Raw genomic sequence first — 21,298 nt, 5'->3', positions numbered from 1 at the left:
GAGGCTTTGCTGAGGAGTTTCCTGAATGAAGTTCTTAGGCTGGAGAATGGTGGAAGGTCATAATGGGTCTAGAGCCAAGTGCCCATCCTTATGGGATAGGGTCATCTGTCTTCTGGTTCTTGGCCTCTGGGTGATACGTGGTTATCCTCTAAAGAAATTAAAATAGAAAAAGAAGTGTGACCATCAGACCTGTTGTGAATTCAGTTTCCAGCTTGTTTGGAGATATTGCAAGTTCTTATGGTCCATTATTACCTGGACAGGGTAGTGAATCCACTCCACAATATGCTGCCACACCTTGAAGGCTGCCTTGATCGCAAGGAGTTCTCTGTCCCAAATATCGTAATCCCTTTTGGAGGGAGTCTGGGCCTGGGAATACAAGGCACATGGGTGCCACTTGTTTGGGGTATCTGAGGCCTGAGAAACAATAGCCCCTATGGCCCAGTTCAGAGTCAGCTTCCACTATAAACAGTTTCATGGGGTCCAGGTGCACCAAAATGGGTGCGGAGGTGAAAGCCCTTTGCAGTGTCTCATAGGACATTTGGGCTGCTGGAGACTATGTGAACAGTATCCTTTTCTTAAGAAGGGCAGTCAGTGGTGCTACTAAGTAAAGTGTGAGAATCCATTTTCAAAAAATCTATAAAAGTTAGCAAAGCCCATGAATTGTTGGTCTCCTCTAATGTTGTGTGGTATGGCTCATTCAATGATGGTAGTTACTTTAAGGGGGTTTATTGTTAGGCCCTTGATGGAAATTATAACCCAAGAATTCAACTGAGATCCGATCAAACTCACATTCTTTAGCTTAACATATAGGTGGTTCTGGCCTTCAGAATGCTGAGTGGGATCATCAAACTAAATATCATCCAGATAAGTTATAATAAATCAGTCCAACATATCTCAAAATATATCATTAACAAAATGTTGGTATGTAGCAGGGACACTGCAGAGCCTGGCATAACCAGGTATTCAAAATGCTGATAGTGGGCACATCCACACATACAAGCACATGTGCTTGCACCAGCTCAAATAGAAGTGGTGCAAATTTGAGCCAAGGCTTTTTGCCTCAGCACATGTGCTTGGGCATGCACTTTGTTGTGGAGCAAATTGTACCACTTTGGGCAAAATAACCCTGCCTGGCTCCGCCTGGATCTGCAGCCAGGGAGGGCTAGAGCCCGAGGCCAGAACCTGTGCTGTCCCCAGCAGTATAAAAAGCTGCCCTGTCCTGGCCACATCAGTACAAATGCTGCTCTGGCAAGTAGCTCAGGTCTACTTGCTCTCAGGACCTTCTGGCACCCAGCCAACTGGTACCTGGGGACACTACCCCTTGTGCCAGCTGGACTGCTGCAGCAGCCCTGAGAGCTCCCTGCACCGTCTACCCACTGTAGCAGTCTGGCAGTGGTGGCTGCTGCCTGGCTGTGACCTGCTGCGCACCTGCCAGACCCGCATGGGGACTGCACACCCAGTAGGAGCATCTGCCCCTCTGGGCCAGCTGCCAGTGGGCTGTGGCTGTAGGGTTGGCCTTTGTGCAGCACCAATACCATGTGTGCCTCTTGCCTAGCCATCTGGGCAGCTATTGCCCAGAAGATGTTCCCAGTGTGGTGGCCTGCTTTGACCTGTGAAAGCATATCCTCCAGGCCCCACTTGGCCAGAAGGTGAGGCACAGCCAGCTGTGTCCAAGGTGCCAGCTCTGAGCAGACAGGGTCTTGCCACTCACCTCCCTAGCAGGAATTCTGGTGTTCCCTATTGGAAAACTAAAAAATCCCAGTTAAAAAAAATCCCAAAGTCACTCTGTAAAATATCCCAAAACAAGGTTCCCTCTAAGCTGAGCGTGTGCATGTGCAGCCACACACGCTTTAAAACCATGCTACGCATGAGCTCATTAATGCCATGCACCCACCCGGTGAGGAGCTGGATTATGGCTGAGCGCGGCAGAGGTACTGACACTGGTGTGGGAAACTTACTGGGGTAGGATCAGGCAGGCTGCCGGAGGTGAGGCGGGGACAGGGTGGGGGCTGGCACTGGGGAACTGCTCCGCTTCCCATCCCCAGTGCCATGTGCCTCCTCGCTCCTAGAGGCATGGTGAGGCGGGGACAGGGGTGGTGTGGGCTGTGCCAGCACCAGAAAACTGCTCCGCTCCCCAGTCCCAATGCCACATGCTTCGTCGTTACTGGAGGCGAGGACAGTCAGGGGCTGGGGCCAGGAAACTGCTCCGCTCCTGGTGGCGAGGCGAGGTGAGGCGAGGCAGGGCTTGGGCCTGGGCCTGGGAAACTGCTGCACTCCTGGTGGTGAGGGAAGGCAGGGGCTGGGGCCAGGACTGGGAAACTGTTCTGCTCCTGGCAGTGATCCGGGGGCTGGAGCTGGGACTGGGAAAACTGCTCCTCAACCCCAATGCTCTGCATAGAGGGGCCTTCACTAAAGTAATTATTATTTTGCATGTAACATGAGTGGTTTTTTAAAATTAAACTGGAATTTCCAAACTGCAAACTAAATAACAAAGCAATGTGCTGGGAACTGTAGAGGGAAAATTAAATTTATTCTTAAGTGTTTATTTTCTGAATATTTGTAATCATGAAAGGATTATAATTCTAGTAATGGCAAAACACAAACTAATGTGATATTTAAAGAACTGGGTGGGTAGGGTGGTCTGCGGTCCCAGGGGCTAAGGCTGGTGTTAACTGCTTTTTCTATCATTCTAGGAAGGCCAATATCTTCCCTGCAGCAAGGATCAGCTTAACATTCATTTCACAATGTCCACGTGTAAGTGTGAAGAGGGTGAACGCAGCAGCCCACTAAGAGGAAGAGCTGCTCAAGATTCAAAGAAGACTGGTTGAAGGAGATGTTTGAAACTGCCATGCCACATGCATCTGGTCGGCAGCGCGTAAGTCTTGGAGATATTTTCCAGTATCATGAAAGCGGGGATATCCTGTGTACCATCTGCATGCGTGCAGCCACCAATAGCGAATGGACAACCAGAAAAAAATGGGGTGACTGGAAATTAGACTATCTGAAATGCCATTTGACACACACTAGATTCACACTGATTCTGCGATGAAACTACACAACCAAAGCAGAGGAATCCTGAAAAGTTTATTTTCTGAAACACGTTAGACACGGGAAAATAGGACAGAGCTGTCTGAAAGGAAAGGGTTAAAATGCCGACACGGTCAATGTGCATGGCTGGCATATTATGTTATGATGTTACAACAAAGTCAAATATCTCTCTCTCCCCCAGACTTTTCTAAAACATGAAGGAGACTTGGGGTATTTTTGTATATCACCTCTAGAGTATGTCTTGCTTGCCCACTTTCCACAAAATTAAAATGTCAATGTAACAGGTGCTTTGAAAGAGAACAGGGTTTACCTGTTGTCTTTCTGTTCTCAGAAGCCCTGAAACTCATGAGAAGCTTCAGCTGAATTTGCTAGATGCCTCTGAGTGGGTATTAGTCAGTGTTTGCAATGTGCTTAAATCAATAGCAATGGGGAAAACCAGAATTGCCGCCCAGATGTTTCTCCCTTGCCTTAATCCCAGTGGTCCTAAGTAATGGAAAGCATAGCTCTGACCTACCTGTCTTCAACAGGCTCTAATTACAAGTCCTATCCTATTTTTTTCATAAAAAGACAGATATGAACATATGAAAATTTAAGGGGTAAAACATGGAGTTGAATAAAAATGCCACTTTCTTCCCCAAATCCCAGTTCTTGTAATGAGTATATTCACTGGTTGAAAATAAGACTAGTTCAAATGTAAATGAACTATTAATTTCTATTTTGTTTTGTTATGAAATATTATGAGCTTTGTAGACAGGCAAGTGGTATCCCAGGATCCATCTGTCTGTCACACAACTGCATTCTCTCTCCAGATCAGTAAGCCTGTTTGACTGAGAACAAAAATGAGTGGTACCCTTACTGGAATGAAGGGTGCTTTTGATTTTGTACCTTAAATTTGTCTCATGAATTGCAGTCTCAAGAGCTTTGCACTCCAGCATCTGTTTCCTGTCATATGAAACAGGGTTCCTAAAACAAATCCAGCCTGAAATATCATTTAAAATCTTCATAGGACCCATGATAAAAGACCTGATGTGGTATTCCTTGCATTTCAAAGCTTGTCTAGCTTTATCCCAACTACATAGTAGGTCTAATAAGAGATAAATACCCTATTAAAATCTTGCCTCTCACATAATTTCTGGACCATCATCACTCTTATACTACCACACTTATAAGAGCTGATTCTACTCTTGCTTGCACTGACATAAATTGGATTGAACTTGACTGAAAGCAATGAAGTAGCCTCTGGAAGTGGGGAACAACTGCATGCTCTACAATGTTCCCTGCCATGATTTGAGCATCCTAAAGCCCTGTTAAAGTGTTACCCTTTAAAGACTCAGCCCTACTAATCTATTTGGAGGTGATCAGTCTTCACTCCCGGACTTACCCTTGTTGACATCAGTGTCACCAAACCTTAGTACACCTCATGGACCTGATGCATATTTACACTAAGCACCTCCTCACAACTGTGCTAAATTGTTCTCTGCCCATTTGCAGTGAAGTTGCATTCAAAGTGTGGTATTGTGAACCTTGAAAGAAGCACTCACAAGACAGCCCTGTGAGGTCAAGGAGGAAATCTCTTTCGATCTCAGAAGAAATCAGCACTTCTCACCCTAAGTATCTCTCCCAATGCAGTTTCCCTGAAAAAAACTCCCTGAAGCATCCAGTTAAATGCAGTAAAAATGTCAAATAATGTTATGTTGCTATTTTATCAGCACCTCTCTGCCTTGTGTTCACAGTAGTATGGTAGTAACACTAAGAATCTTGTAAGACTCAGTATTAAACTACATCACATGTATTCAGTGGTCCTGTCACCACAACTTTCTGTTTGCACACTTGCGATACAAGAGAGAGTGCTTTCCAATAAAATGCAGCAGATGCCTTTTTCAGAGAGGTAAACATCACATATGTGAATTGCTTTTTGGAGTGGAAAAACACCAGAAGAAACTAATGAGGCTGGTGCAGATTCCTCCCTGCATGCAGGCTGTAGCTTAGTCACTGTGAAGCTGGGAAGTGTTTACAACTGTGTATGAGGCTTATTTTATGACTTGGTGTTGATTTAGAAATACCAGAGTGATTGCTGACTAATAAAAATGAATGGGAATGGTCTAAAGCACATGCTGGGGGCACAAACGCTCACCTCCCAGATGCTGCTGCTTTAAGTTTCCAAAGAGAGGATTTGGGGGAGTGTTCCAAGTGCCGTAACGCAAAGAGGAGAGGAATTGGACATTTCAGCTTGACTGTGCTGCTTTGCCTGCCAGCTACTGACCAAACAGACAGAGTGGATTTGCCCAAGTGAGGAATCTTCCTTCCAGGATTTGGTGCATGAACATGCTGTGCATATTACCACAGCCAAGACAGGGACCAAATCATTATGCTCAGCAGGCAACAGGGCTCCCAGTGGGACCAAGAGAGAGCTTCCTTCTGTCTTATCAGAACTGACACTTTCCTGCTCTTCTGAGAAGGAAAAAGAAACAGCAATCGTGTCCAGATTGTCTTACTGCTTGGTAATCCATGACTAGAATGTGTACCCATATATATGACTGTTTTCAGTAATATATGTAATAACTAGAATAGGTATTATATACGTATTTTATCTAGGTAATTATATATGTTATATGAATTCCACATGCATACTTGTAACAAGCTGGCCTGTCCCCTTAAGAGGAGGCAGCTAGCCAGGCTGAGGGGCTGCAGCTGTGTAAAAGCTAATGAAGTCCTGAGAATCAAAAACTGAAGCAAGCAGAACCAGAAGGAGGTGCAAAGGACAAGCACCAGAGACTTCTGGGCTATGAAGAGGGCAAGCCTGGGATAAGACTACTAAAGCAATAGCAGATCCCTCCCAGTGTCCAGGACTAAGACTTTTTGCTTGCTTGCTTTATTTTGTTAAAAGACAGGAGCGCACTGAGAAATGCTCTGAGCACCAAAAGCCAGTGGGTTTAAAAGACTGCATATTACTGAGTCTTGCTGAGACATGCTTGGGAAAGACTGCCCCAAGAAGTGGTACAATCACCTACTCTGGATATCTTCAAAAAATGCCTGGATGCTCACCTTGCTGGGGCATTACTGGACCCCAGGCATCTTTCCTCAAGAGGTCCCTTCCAGCCCCTAACACCTATGAAGGGGCAAAGACCCAGTTGAAAAGGTGCTGAGGTGGCAACCTGGTACAATACTCTCCACTGTGGTACAAGGATGCTCAACCGGGATGTTACGGCATCTTCTGAAGAGCAACTTGAGTCTATCAAGGGATGCCTCAAATCTATTGAGGCATGTCTCAAGTCTAAGAAAGTTAATTTCATAGATTTCATAGACATTAGGGCTGGAAGGGACCTCAGAAGATCATCAAGTCCAGCCTCCAAAGGGCAGGAAGTCAGGAGGGGTCATAGGATCCCAGCAAGATACACATCCAAATGTCTCTTGAAGGCATTCAAGGCAGGTGCTTGAACCACCTCCAGTGGCAGTCTATTCCAAACCTTGGGGGCTCAGAAAGAAGTTCTTCCTTATGTCCAGCCTGAAACAGTCACAGAGGAGTTTGTGACCATTCGATCTTGTCATCCCTTGGGGCGCTCTGGTGAACAGACGTTCCCCCAGATCCTGGTGAGCACCCCTGACAAACTTATAGGTGGCCACCAGATTGCCCCGAGCCTGCGCTTTTCCAGGCTGAAGAGTCCCATGGCTCTCAGCCTCTTGTCATAAGGTCTGTTTTCCTGACTTCTGATCATGCACATGGCTCTCCTCTGGACTCTCTCAAGCTTCTCCACATCCTTTTTGAATTGCAGAGCCCAAAACTGGACACGGTACTCCAGCTGCAGCCTCACCAGGGCCAAGTACAAGGGGAGAATGGCGTCCTGGGATTTGCTTGAGAAGCATCTATGGATGCAAGCCATTAAGTGGTTAAGAACTGTTGCTCCAGTATTTGGCTACTGATCAATAGTGCGAGCAGGGCACACATACACACCCAGGCTGTGTGAAACAGCTGTTTTGATTCATTTTTGGATTCAGCCATTTCAGAGGACTGTGATTCATTTTGGTGTTTCGGATCACTGTCTTGTTTCGGCTGAATCTGTTTCGAACTGGCTGCTTCAAACAGCCTAATGCCCTCTGAATCTGTTTCGAACAGGCTGCAAGCTTTGCACAGCCCTACCCAGCTGGGTGGGGCTTGGGGCTGGGGGCTTGGGGCTTGGGCCCCCAGCGGGGAGCAGGATGGGGTTGTCGGTGTCTTGTCCAGAGGAGGGGGAGGGCCACTGCCCTCCGTGCAGGCAAGGAGATCCCTGTGTAGATCTCTGATCCCTGTCATGCAGGGTCATGGGTCAGTGAAGCAACACAGAGTGGCGAGCAAGCCTGCTGGTCTCTGCTGTGCAACCTGGCTCCACAGCCAGCAGACATCCATGCCGGGGTCTCCTTGCCGCCACTGTCTGCTCCATGCAGTCCTGGATCTTGCTCCTTGTGAGCCAGGTCACGCAGCAGGGACTAGCGCTGCCCTGCCATGCGACCTGGCTCTGCGGGGAGCAGAGATCCATGCCGGAGTCTTCTTGCAACCACTGCCTGGCCCATGCAGCCCCAGATCTCCACTGCCTGTGGAGCCAGGTTGTGTAGCAGGAACCAGGACTGCCCTGCGGGAAGCAGCGATCTGCACCAGGGTGTTCTTGCTGCCACTGCCCGCCCCGTGCAGCCTCAGATCTCTGCTCCCTGCAGAGCCAGGTCACTCAGCAGGGATCAGCACTGCCTTGTGGGGAGCAGAGATCTGCTCTGGTGTCTCCTCACTGCCGCTGCCCGCCTTGTGCAGCCCCAGATCTCTGCTCCTTGCGGGACCAGGTCATGTGGCAGGGACCAGCACTGCTCCGCAGGGAGCAGAGATCCGCTCCAGGATCTCCTCTCCGCTGCTACCCTCCCTGTGCAGCCCTGCATTGCTGAGGTAGTGCGGGGTGGGCAGCAGTGGCAAGGCGACCCCCGGTGTGGATCTCTGCTCTCTGTGGAGCCAAGTCGCGCAGCAGGGCAGCAGCGTACAGCTGTCTCCCTGCAAGCCTGGCTCTGAAATGCCGAAATTTTCGGAAACTTTTCTGATGTTTCATTTTGTTTCGGAGATGTTTCTGAGCCTTCCATTTCAATTCAGATTCGGTGTTTGGGGTGCTGAGGCAGCCTGAAACACCTCCAAAACAAAACAGCTGCCAAAATGTCACGTAGCCTTAAGCATATGCACACGCACACACGTATCCCTAAACAAGATGAAGGCACCTGTGTCTCACTTTGCATGTCCTCTCTGATGTTTTGATCCATGTTTTCCCTCGGTTTCTAATTTCTGACATAGAGATTCTTTCTACCGTTCCTTATTTTTGGGCCTTTAGCTGCTCAATGCTAGGGCAGATGTTGTGGCATCGTTCTTAACTTGTGGCTCAGATATTTCCATCCTCATTCAGGGACACGTCAGAAGAAAGTGGTTACTGAACTGTGGTGAATCTTGACATCTATGATAAACCTATTTCATTCAATACTTATTATTTTTCTAAATACTTCAAATCATTTAGATATCTTGTCTATATTTTTGGTGGATTTCCATATTTCACATCTGTTTGTTAGGAAGGAAATTACATTGGCGGATTCATAGATTGTTTTTAAAATGGTAGATTTACAATGACTACAGCTTGCTTAAGCTGGAAAATGCAACTGCTGTTTACCCAGGGTCTGATAGTTTTCTTTTCTCTTACACCTTACTATAACATGCAAAGGATGCAAATTGACCCACTTCTCATGGTCCCTTATCCTCTGAAGTAAGTTTGCTGCAAGTTGCTGAGGAGAGATTGCTTGTTTTAAAGAATTACTTTGCCAGATGATAATCAATGTAAAAATATTCTCACTTTAAAAATGATCCTTTTAACAGTGACTTTTGATGACAATAGCTTTAGTTTCTAGGCCTGTGCAAAGCAGCAAGTATTTGATTTGGCTTCAGATTTGGCTGATTTGGAGGGACAGTGATTGGAATCACTGTCCCAATTCAACGTGGCCAATTAGGATTCGGATAGTTGGCTGCCAAATCAGGCTGAATCTTCTCTGAATTGAGCAGGCAGTGGCAGCAGTGTCTGTGGGGAGGCATGGCAGTGGGCCCCACCTCCCACCCACTCCCCCGGGCCCTACATGGCTTCCCTGGCCATCCCCAGTATCCCAGGACTTTTTTTTTTTAATACAGCCCTGCACTCACTGGCTGCAGCAGTGGTGATTGGGGCCTCGGGGGCTTGTGGCAGAGCACCCTCCCGCCTGGCACCCGCGCAACAGCTGTCACATCACGAGGGTGCGGCGCAGCTCAATAAGACTGTAAAGGTCCATAAGCAAACGGGAAGGGCAAGAAGGGAGGACGGCTGTTGCAAGAGCTCCTGATCAAAAGACAACTGGTGCCTGGCTTCCTTTTAGAACTGGTGAATGCAAATGAGTGGAGAGTAGCTCTAGAGTTTTTCAACATATGCACTGTCTCAATCTTTGTGCTGAACAGCTCTGAGACCTCAAAGAAGAGGTCTTCCACTGTATTTTGCATCTCACTTGGAAATCCTGACCCCCTATAGCCAGGACAAATGCCTCATAACAGCTACCACAGAACATGAGGCAGCATCCTCTGCACCCAAGCTGGTACTTGAGACCATAAGTCTTGGACTAGGAGGGAGACAAGATGACAAACAGCCTGTCAGGGTTTCAAGACCAGTTCATTACTACTTTGGACAAGAATCTGTCCCAGCAGGGCCCAAGTGTAAGGTGAGCTAGTGTCCACAGCTCTGTCTGTGGAATGTATGGGATTGAGTGAAAGAAACTGTTCCCAGAAATTTAGGGTCTCATTTGACTGCAGAAACAAGTCCATAAATGCACAATTTCATTTTTGGGGCTTGCCTAGTCTTTGCAGTGCTGTGATCCCAAATGCTAAGCTGGCTTCCTTGTTTCTGCTGTTTCCTGCGTTTCTCTGGATCCAGATCGTGACTCAGGTTTTGGTCTTCCTCCTGACCTGTGACTAAGACCCCAAACTAGTTACATGGACCACCTTGGCAGGCTTCTGTGGAGAACCCCTAAATAGGGACTTCCCTTGGAACTGATTTTAGTCCTGTGACTTCCTGTAGACTTCTTCAGACCTAAAGAAATAGAGGGTGTCCTTGAGGATGCATGACACTTGACAGTCCTGAGTCCCAGGAACAGAGGTGGATCCCATAGACTTACCAAAGAGATAGGATATGAACATGATATTGCATTCTTTCCTCCAACCAGCAGGAAAAGGATCTTTAGGTGGAATTCTTGTCCCGAACACTATAGACCATTAGCATGTCAGCTGGATTCATGCACAATATCACAGAAGCAGTCTGAAACTCAGACCTGGAAGAAATCAGGACCATGACTCAGTCAGACTTTACAGGAAAAAAGTCCAGGAATTTTTCTTCCTCTTGACTCAAAAATGAGGAAGGTCTACTGAACTAGAAGGGAAAAGGCAGCCTCAAAGATAGTGCAGACAGAAAAAGAAGTGAGGAAGAGACAGTTCCATAGCTTAACAGGCAAAAAGATCCCAAACAGGGCAGGTGGGCAGGTGGCAGGAAGACATTTTTAAGAGGATAAAAACAAAAACGGAAAAGACAATAACAACAGGAGCAGCCACAGCTTTTCAAAGGAAGGGATTCAAAGGATCTACATGTTGCAGAAAGGATAAGCCAAATCTTTCAGGAGAAAAGCACTCTTTCTTGAGACAATCAATTGAGAGGAACCTGCAGAAGGAAGTGCCCACGCTGCTTTATGCCATTGGTGTAGAGTAGAGGGACAGCACTGAGTATACTGTTCAGGTACTCCTAAGGGAATAAAACCTCTGCGCTGGAATACTTGAAGGCATATACACACCCACAGTGACAATATGTATATGGACAAGAACGCCAAGGAGAACAGGAGCTCTGACTGTTTTTGTGTGGAGCCCAATACAATAGGCCTTCTCAAAACACTCCTCCTAGATTGAACTCTTCAGTCACAAAAGATGGAGGAATGTCTATTTGGCGAATCCTGATGGGTCTTAGACAATGACACTTAATGCTTACCTGATTGTGCAGATCCATGTAGTGTTAGGATTACCAAAGGCCTCCTGACAGACATTACAATTTGTCATGTGTTACATACTAGAACTGCTTGATAAACTCTAACATTTCAACTGACCATGTGTTAAAATTATTCTGGGATACTTCCAAGCCACAAGGAAGTTGCCGTTCAGTAAGCAACTTTGTGCTGATATGCAAATTTTGTTCAGGGATAAACTGGTTTAATGTCTGGCATGTTACAATTAGTTGTCTATAATATGCCAGTATTGCACAATCTGTGCAATATCTGCCAGGGGCCCAAAATGCTGCAACAACATAAACAAGTCCAGGGGGATTGTGGCAAACATGTTCTCATCCAGAGGGAAAAAAACAGTACAGATACCTTGCGACACAGTGAGATAGTGTTCCAGGTCTGCTGGGGAGTGCGCTAGGGGCCCCCCACATTCCCCCAGCTTGGCAATTGGCCGTGATGGGACCCCCAGACCCAGGAGGCATGGGGGGTGGGCCCCAGCACGCTCTCTGGCAGACCCAGAAGTGGACTGGAAGTGCTTTGGGTCCACTTCTGGGTCTGCTGCTGAGCGTGCTGGGGAGCCCCCCGCGCTCTTGTGGCACACTCCATCTGCCCCACCATCTCAGCATTCACGAGCCACCTGGTACCTTGAGGTATGAAGAAAAAACTTTTAAAGCTGCATCTATGTCCAAATTGTCGAATCTTTTTGCATCTCTTTGAACTGATTTGGAGGGATCTGATTTGATTTGGAGAGATTAAAGGGTCTCCTGATTCGTTTTGGATTCAAAGATTTGGCCACCAAATCAGGCCAAATCTTCGCTGAACCACATCAGGTACCAAAGCTTCGCACAGCCCTACTAGTTATGCCACTAACTGACTTTCTGGAGTGCAAAGTGTATCAGGAAATTAGGTTCCAGGCACGTGGAACAGTATTTTTTTCTCATTTACCTTCAACTTTTTTTCTCATTTACCTTCAACTTTAAGAACACACCAGCATCTATTTTAAATGATAAGCTACAACATTCTTTAAAACTTTCAATGCGTTCAAACTAATTTAAGAACCAAGACTGAGTCTGTAAAGACTACATTAAGTCTAACAGTTATAGATTTCTGTAATCAAGTTCCTTGTAGATTATTAGGTCATTTGAATACTTTACAAGACCATTTTCCCCACAGTGTGTTTAGTATAAACATCATTTCACAGGCTGAGGAAAATGCCAGTATACTTTTTGACATTCACATTATGTAGATGATCTGATAGACTATCCTTTTATAGAAACCATTTTAATAAATGTTGAGCAGATAAGTAGCATCAACCCATCTTGGTGGAAAAGTATATCAAATTGCTTAATTTATTTTTAAAGTGGAAGTTCCTAGAAACTGCTTAGCACCACCTAACTAGAAAATACTTAACATTGGAGTGATGAATACCAACTGTTATAGACTAAGTATTTTTTGACTGAGTACACAAACTTGACTAAGAATGGAGGGACTGCTGACTATATGCCAAAAGAATCTGTAGATTATCTTAGATCTCTGCTATTCAACAACAGGTTTTCATATATTTAGTTGAACTGTATACAGTGCACTTTCTTTTCTTTTTTTTTTTTTTTTTAGGCAAACAGTTCACTGCTTGGCTGTTTAAATTAAAAAATCTTACATGCACCAGAGAAGATTACAAAGTGTGTGACACAAAGTGGAGAATTGCAAAACAAACAAACAAACAAAAAAAACAACCACCCCCACCAAAACATAATTTAGATTTATTGAAAATTATTTCTGTCTCCCTCCCCATATTTCCTCCCTTGAGCCCTGAATGCTGAGCTGAGGACTATCAAAACACCCTTGTGTTAAAAAATTAATTTCATTCAAAATGAAACTTACAGCATGTAACGTATTAGAAATGAGAAGTATGAACATTATGTACCACAAAACTCCAGAGAAACCCCATACCTTTTCTAAAAGTTACTGCAATATATTCCTTTTATTTATTATTGTTTCAGAGGAAGAATGTTACAATGTAGTGTTTTAAGTAGCATTTACTTGGCAGCAGAGGACATAGTTTGCAGACAAACACAGGCAGGAAAACAATTTATACATAACCTCTCATAGTCAGAACAAAAAGCCACCAAAATTGATTACTGAAACCTTTTTAATTCAGGGAATTTCTTTATAAAGGATTTATTTGCTTTGATGTCAACCTGGCCTGGTAAAAGCAAAATATCTTGCAGGGAACAGAGCATAAAGCTATTTCCAATACTATTCATGAAGATGGGTCTGAGGTAGAAAGGTGGTCATGGCTTTCCTCTTCTGTAAAACCTTCTTCCTTCTCAAAATAACTATGCTACAAATATTCTTTTAATAGATGAAGAATTCACATAATCACCAGCTTCTCCCCTGCCCACCTGGACAATTCCCCCCTCCCACCCATCCAAAAATAATAATAATTAGCATTTATATAGCACTTTTCATTTTCAAAGCACATTTCAAAGACATTAAATGAATGAAGCCTCACAACACCTCTGGGAGGTAGGTAAGTATTATCATCCCCATTTTACAGATGGGGAAACTGAGGCAGAGTGGTTAGATGACTTGCTCAAAGCTTCAGAAAGAATCACCATGAGAACCAGCACTAGAGCTCAGGCAATCCTGTGTTCATACCAGGCTTTGCACAGTCACTTGTAAGAGAAAATTAGGAACCTAAGACATTCTGGTCAGCATTATATTGCTGCAGATAACCAAATATTAACAAATAGTGGTGTTTTTCCTGCACACCCTCTAAATCTTTACTCCTGGAAGTATGGAATTTGCAGGATCTCCAGGGGCATTCAGATAATTTTCTTCAATAACAACAGTAATTTAAAGGTGCGGTTTTGTTTCTCTATAACACCTGGGAAATTATTGCATGCAACTTATCAAAGGTATTTTCTGAAATTAAAGTAAGTATCCATGCAATGCTGTAAACTCATCAGTGAGTGAAGGCAGCAAAACCCATCATCTAATTGCCAATATTACAACTCGTTTACCATAATAAATGACAGAACTCATGCTTACATGTACTTTAAGCATGTAAATAAAAGAACAGTAAATGAATTCTTCAGAAGGAAAGATGACTCAAAAACAAGGCCAAATGAAAATAGCTAAACATGGTGCACTATTTTAAAGAAAATGTTCTGGTGTTAATAGTATTGGAAAGGGCTTAATTGTTCAGGCATTTTCATAAGAGTTATAAAAAAAATGTGTGCGTGTTCAGATCATATGTGACTTGTCTTCATTTTGCAGACTGGAGAGTCAAAGACTTGAAAAAAAAAGTTTGGCACAGCTAGAAACAACCAAGCTTTGTCTCTGGGTAAAAATATATTTGACAGACCTTAGCTAGGGATAAATGAAGCCTTAAAAATTGTTGAAGTCCTCATTTAGCTATCTCCTAATTTCTGAGTTTAAATAAATCTAAAACAAATAATCCCTCTATGTGGAGTGTGGCGTGGAAGTAACTAGGGGAAAAAAAACAATGATTAGACATACCATTTTGGTGCATGGCATTTCTATTACTGTAACCAAAAAGAGGGTCTATCATGTTAGTGCTAAATACTGTAGTTTGCACACACTGGCAATTTTTGTTAGATAATAATGATATAGTGCAAGTTAGGCGAACTTGTTATTTTACCAATCCTGAAAACAATTCAAGGATCTTCGGAAATCTATTTGGTCAGATGATTGACACAAATATAAATAACCTGTACAGAACCGTAAGCGTGTCAGAAGATAAATGAAGGTATTTTACAATGTAAATGCAAAGAGCCAAAAGGAATGTATAAATGTAACATTTTGTTCCAAACTCTTTTACGTAGTTCTCTTTACTATTATCAAAAAGAATGTATATAAAGCCCCTGCCCCTTTTCCCAATGCTGTATTTTTATACAAATCAATGACAAATGTATAACCATTTCCAAATACTCTGCTGTTCATTAATTTACAGTTGCATAGAAAGGGAGAAGAACAAAGAAAGAAAGAAGGAAAGGAAGGAAAAAAGAAGGAAGGAAGGAAAGAAAGAAACAGAAAGCATATTAATATAAAAACACAAAATCCTCATCTTTGGGTATTCAGTGTTTTACTATTTCAAGTAGAACACGCAGTCAGTGCTGAACAGCATGTTCCCACGTCCCAGGCAGTCTTCTGATGAAGCAGAACTTGTGATTTGCACTGTAGAATAGGGCCGCACTGCACGTCAGGAAACACTGGTTGCCTTCCAAATGAATACTTCACATTGCCTGTAGTGATGAGAAATGATGATTGCATCACAATATTTACATGCACCACCTTCCAGATAGTTCCCTACACACTCATGAAGGAAAAACTCAGAGGTAATTTTTTTTTTTTTAATTATGTTCAAACCATGCTATGGCAGCCAAGCCAAAAAACAACTGGTCAACCTACTGGGTTTTACAGCCATGGATAATAATGTGCAGAATTTATAGAGGTAAGTATCAGCATTACTGCAGAGGAGTTCTTGGTTTCCACATTCATGCTTAGTCCTATAAATTTAGAGGCTTACTTCTAAGCTTCAGTTCCAGGTCATTTCCACTTTTCCTCGTATGTCCTCTTTTCTAATGGTTATGGAAGACAGCTTTGGCAATCTGAAGCCATCTGCTTAAATTGAGTTATTGACCAAAAACTCCCTGGGTATGTGTAGAGTCCTCCAAATGCCTGTTTTGGACAAAAGTTATTCTCTGGGAAGCAATATTAATTAAACCAGAGAAGAAATTCAAAGAGACTGCAGCCCAGTCTCTGGTTGGTCCAATGGTACTGGGTTATCTCACCTGATTGTTCACAGTCAGTTACAGGTTGATCTCTGAGAGTTATGATCTACAGGGCTCAATTCAAGTCATAACTCTTCAAATTTATCATCATTTAAGGAAGCAATCCCATTCTTTCAGATATTTTCTGAAGGCAAATAACTGTTGTCAGAAAAATTGGTCCAAATATTCTAAGGCTGTATACTGAAAGGGAAAGTGACTGCATAACAAGAGAAAGGGAGAAACTGGAATTATAAAGAATTATTTTTTTCCGATATGCTTTTGGAAACCTTAGATAACATTTTTTCTTGTAAGTATTGATTAACAATAGAAAGTCTGTGCAATCATCAGGGCTAAGGACAGAAATTACACATAAACTAATAAAGGTGATCAGAAACCAGTTCAAATTTGTAACATAACAGAAGTTTACTTAGCGCACATAAACCACTTACAAAATGGCCAAAATGTGTTTAAGATAAACCTGGATGGATGTAGTATCCAACTTAACTAATTTAACTTCTGTCCCAGGTCCCCTCTGGATTCAAGTTACCTCAGTCCCCCAGCATCTTAGGATGCTTTGCACTCCTCTGCAAACCCCCTTTAAGTGTGGGTAGGCTAGTCATGGCCCAAGCTCCAGTGGAGCATGGAGGCATACTTTACTGCCCTCGAGCTCCTGGCCTGAGCCACTGCAGGCATGTGGCTGTGTTTCCAGAATCAAAAATGAATGTCTGTTCCCTTGCTATTGGTTCAATCTATGCAGCTTAGACTAACCTGTGAAAATTGAACTGATTCAGCTTCAGGCTTTTTGACTATCTGTACTTAGCCTACAAGTACCATTAAAAATACTGTTGTCTCTTTGACACTGTACTTGATGTCCCAGGAGATATCCTTTGGGTCCTATATAGATACTTATGGCATATGCTACTAAAATGGTATGAACTTGTATGTTTACAATTTATACTATATTTCTGTTATGTATATTTCTGCCATTTCCTACTGAAATTATTAATTATTCAATAGCATCTGCCCATCCAAGGAAACAAAAAGTGGCAGTTGCTTCCAAGCTATTATACTTGGTGAACGGATAGATATAAAACATTAAGTATTTAAATATCACATTTGTTTGCTTGTTTTGGTGCATTTCTGAAACCTTGGAACCCAATAAAAATTCCAAAGGAACTCTCAAGCTTATACTACATAACTACCGAAACACTTCACAAATAAATCAACATGCAGCATACCTGTTGTCTGCCAGAGAAACTTGCTGAAAATAGAAAAACAAAAATGAACTGAATATTTATACTGAAGAAGTACAGAATAGCATAACAGCTAAACATTACAGTATTAAGAATATCTGAAATATAGGAGAGACACACATTTGACAAAATGTGAGAAAGATGGTTAGCAGAGACCAGATCTCAGGACATTTCCCCTCCTCTTGGGCTAGACAATCCTGCTCCTTCAAGTTTTTTCTTCTGGGCTCTCTTAGCTGCCTGACTGCCCAGCTTTAATATGTGTGTATCTACCCAGATAAGCTTATAGCTTGATGGTTAAGACACTCTCCTGAGAAGTAAGAGATACAGATTTGAATTTCCTGTGGCTGAGGAGAACCTAGAACCTTTTTCTTGGTTGGGTGCTGTAGCCACTTGACTACAAGAGGTACATTATGTCACTGTACTGCATTCCAAAATGACAGTGGACTGCCGTGCTGATGCCTTTGGCACATCACAGAGTGGGGACTTAGTCAGATTTTATGCATCACCCAGCCTTAATCTGGACAACAATAGATTTGGAGTGCCTATATGGTTTTGTAGTCACTGCAATGAACACAGATGCCTAAATTCCATATAGGTCCTGTTTATGTGCCTATGAGAACAATCATGGTCTCTCATTGTGCCTCTCAGCTCCCTGTCTCTAAAATGAAGACACCAGTATCCTCTGTTCCGCTGGGGTGAGACCCTGAGCCGCTACAATACTACTGTAATTTATGTACCTAACAGAGAAAATAAATTCTGCAAATAGCTAAGTGCTTTCAAGTCTCAATGAAGTTGTAAGGAATTCATGGCCTTGAAAAACTCGTAAGAAAGGCTCAATACCTGACAGGAGCAGGCTTGCTGGCATCTGTTGTAAGAGATACTTAATATCAATGGTATATTTAAGAGACAGGTTGCTGCAAAATTATATGCATTCAGTTTATAAAAGCAATGCAGATTCAACTACATAAACCATACAAGATTCCCTGCTGTACTAGAGATACACTATTACAAGACTCTCATTAATCATAATACCACGGAGACCTCCTTCATTCTGGAATAAGTCAGCTCTTTACTGCAATAAATTCTTCAAGGATGGTCATGGTCTGCATACTATGGCTGTGCGAAGCTTCAGGTGCTGATTCGATTTGGAGGAGATTCGGCCCAAATTGAATCAGGAGACCGATAAAAAGGTCTGAATCAATTTGAAGCTCTCCGAATCAATTCAGAAAAGATCTGGAGAACTTTGGATATTCAGGCAGTCCCCGCTCACTGCCACAGGGAGCTGGACTCAGACCCCATGCTGGTAAATAAGGGGTGGGGAAGCGGGGACTGGAGGAGGGGGAAGGGGACCATGTGTGGACCACTGCTAGCCCCATCCCCTGCCTGCTCCCCCCAGCCCCCTGAGTGCTCCCCAACCCCTGCCCACTCTCCCAGCCCCGCCCCCACGGCTGCCCTGCCTGTCCCCAGCTCCCAGTTCTTTAAAAAAGCTCCCACTCACTGGCTCCTACACCAACCTTGGGGTTTCTGGAGGCTCGTGGCAGAGCCACCCATGCAGCACAGGCAGTGGGGGGCAGCGGGGATCACCTTCCCCCCTCCCCAACCTGACAGGAGCCAGTGAGTCTGGAGCTTTTTTTTGTTTGTTGTTTTTTAAGAGTGGGGAGCTGAGGCTGGGCACAGCAGCCATTGATGGGGCTGGAAGAGTGGGTGGGGGTTGCGGGGCTCATGGAAGAGCTCCCCACGCAGCACGAGGCAGCAGGGATCACCCACCCACCTGGCAGCAGCCGGTGAGTGGGGGTGTTTTTCTTTTCTTTTTTTTAAAGACCTGGGATGCTGGGGCTGGAAGAGCGGGCAGGGGATGGGGGCTCATGACAGAGACCCCTATGCAGTGTGGGGCAGTGAGGATCACCCCCCACCTGGCAGGAGCCGGTGTGTCTGGGGCTTTTTTTTTTTTTAAGAGCCGGGAGCTGAGGCTGGACAAGGCAGCCATTGATGGGGCTGGGACAGTGGGTGGGGGATGGGGCCTGCCTGTTTTATAGATTCAGCTAATTTGGCAGTGGCTGAATCAATTTGGGAGAGTGATTCGAATCAAATCAATGTCCCCTGAATCGGCCGAATCCGAATCTGAAATGTACGTTAGCTGCTTCGCACAGGCCTACTGCATACCTCTATGGAATACGTATTCAAAGAGAAATATTATCTGACACTTTATTTGTCATATCAAGCCCTCTAACTTGATCTCTAATTGTATGAATTTGATGCAGGAAACTACAACCAGATATTTTTATCTGCTTTTCACCAGAGAGGGCTTCATTTCCCCAGAGAAAATTATTTTTTTTCCCCCATAGGTATTCATTTTTCTCCTTTACAGTTAAGACAGCAGAAAAATAAATGTATTCCTAACTATAAAAAAAGGTCAAAAAACATCTTATCTGTTGAGAATAATGGGCCTTTATCATGGGCCCAAGGACCAGTTAATGTCATTAAAACAAACAAAGCTTTCCCAACAGATTACATTCTGGCTTCCATACTTCACTACAGAGGGCCTTCCCTGAGGAACTGTGCTTCTATTAGGTTTTATTTGTCAGAAACAGCAGCTATCATGAGATTGCTCCCAGGCTCCTTATGTCATTAACACAATCCAGGAAAATTACATATTAAAAATGGCTGCACTTTAACATTAAAGCTGTAATAACATTACAGAAGGCACTTTTTCCCAGCTTACCCAATAACAGTACCTCATTGTACATGGTAAACATTCACAAGTGCTCAAGCGGAATGAACTCAGTTAAGGAATGAGTAGTACTATTTATGTTACTAATAAATGTCTAAATTAGTGGTGGCCAACCTGTGACATGGGCAGCTGGAGTACTTGGCAAGCAAGCCTAGGACACTAAGTTAAAAGACGAGTTGGTGACAGGAAACTGGAGCAGCAGCTGAGGAAGGAATAGGGAATCGGGGTTGGTGACAGTTTGACCCCATAGGAGCTGTGGGCTGCTGAATTTAGTGTTGCCACAGTGGCTATTTATTAGAACGGCACTATTTCACACTGGGTACGTCTACACAAGATGTTTACTGCACAGTAGATTAATTAATTAGCTCAGCAGTAAACATCTCATGTCTACACATACAGTCATATTAGGCTGCAGGAAACTAATTAACCCTGCAGTGCCACATGTAGATGCTGACATGGCTGGCTGCGGCATGTAGGTGCTTCAGTGTGGGCATTGCCTGCCTGCCAGCCAGCCCTGCACCAGAGCATCTCCATGCCCCAGGAAGCCCCTCCACAGCATGCTGAGCCAGGTTGGAGCAGCCCCAGGCTGGCAGGCTGAACTCCTGGTTCCCATGACAGCTGAGGCTGCTCCAACCTGATTCATCCCAGGTGCATGTGTAAATGTGGCACCCAGGAGCAATAAACTCCAGTGTGATAAGAGGGGGAGTTTACTGCTTCACCTTAATAGCACATGTAGATATGCTCACCATGGACTTAACTTGTGGTACACTTCCCAAAAGGTTGGCCACCACTGGTCTAAATCCTTGACAGTAAGATCACCAAAATAGGTACCTGTTTATGTGCTAGTTGACCTGCACACTGCTGAGCACAAAAGGGCCCCAAAGCATGTCTGGAATGCCTTTGTATTACCATACTAGCTACAATAAATAATTAACAGTGATATGTTTTGATCGGGAAATTCAAGGCACTGTAATATCATTTCCTAATTATATTACCTATTGGGAACCATAACAACATAAGGCTCATTAAGGTAAGGGGAGGAGAGGAAGAAAGAGAGAAGTTCTGAAAGAAGAACCACTTTTCACCATGCCCAGATGCTCACTGAGGTGGGCAAAGAGGAGGGCAAGGATTCTTCACAACCCCTAGATACCTATTCACAGGGGCAGTAGTATCAGCAAGGGGAAGGATGGAAAGACTAGCTGCATAATCCATGGCACAGGGTGGGGTGGGTGCAAAAGAAATTAAATCAAAGAACAGTAGGTTCTTTGACCGTAATAAAGACAAAGAGAAAACAAAAGAAGGATGAGGTCACTGTGCAATGAGAACAAGGCAGAGATGTAAAGTAATACAGGCATGAAAAAAGGTACAGTAAAAGCTCTGTTATCCGGCATCCCCCGGGAATGGGGGGATGCTGG

At 44.0% G+C, this 21,298-nt stretch overlaps 1 protein-coding gene across 4 annotated transcripts in view; it reads right to left on the bottom strand.

The window, feature by feature from the left end:
- Positions 1-13,052: 13,052 nt before the first annotated feature.
- The window catches only part of UTRN (utrophin), a 553,135-nt gene continuing 544,889 nt past the window's right edge, over positions 13,053-21,298 (bottom strand). For all 4 annotated transcript variants that reach the window (XM_090040990.1, XM_090040992.1, XM_090040989.1 and 1 more), the window contains 2 exons: positions 17,138-17,160; positions 13,053-15,371 (listed from right to left, as the gene is read on the bottom strand). In XM_090040990.1, the coding sequence (XP_089897116.1) occupies positions 15,363-15,371; positions 17,138-17,160 (32 nt within the window). In that variant the 3' untranslated portion in view covers positions 13,053-15,362. The remainder of the gene's footprint in view (positions 15,372-17,137; positions 17,161-21,298) is intronic.

This window comes from Crocodylus siamensis, chromosome 1, assembly GCF_052110815.1.
Source record: "Crocodylus siamensis isolate JL-2025a chromosome 1, ASM5211081v1, whole genome shotgun sequence".
NCBI lineage: Eukaryota > Metazoa > Chordata > Crocodylia > Crocodylidae > Crocodylus > Crocodylus siamensis.
The sequence above is the reverse complement of the archived record's forward strand: the minus strand, read 5'-3'. Positions and strand labels throughout refer to the sequence as shown.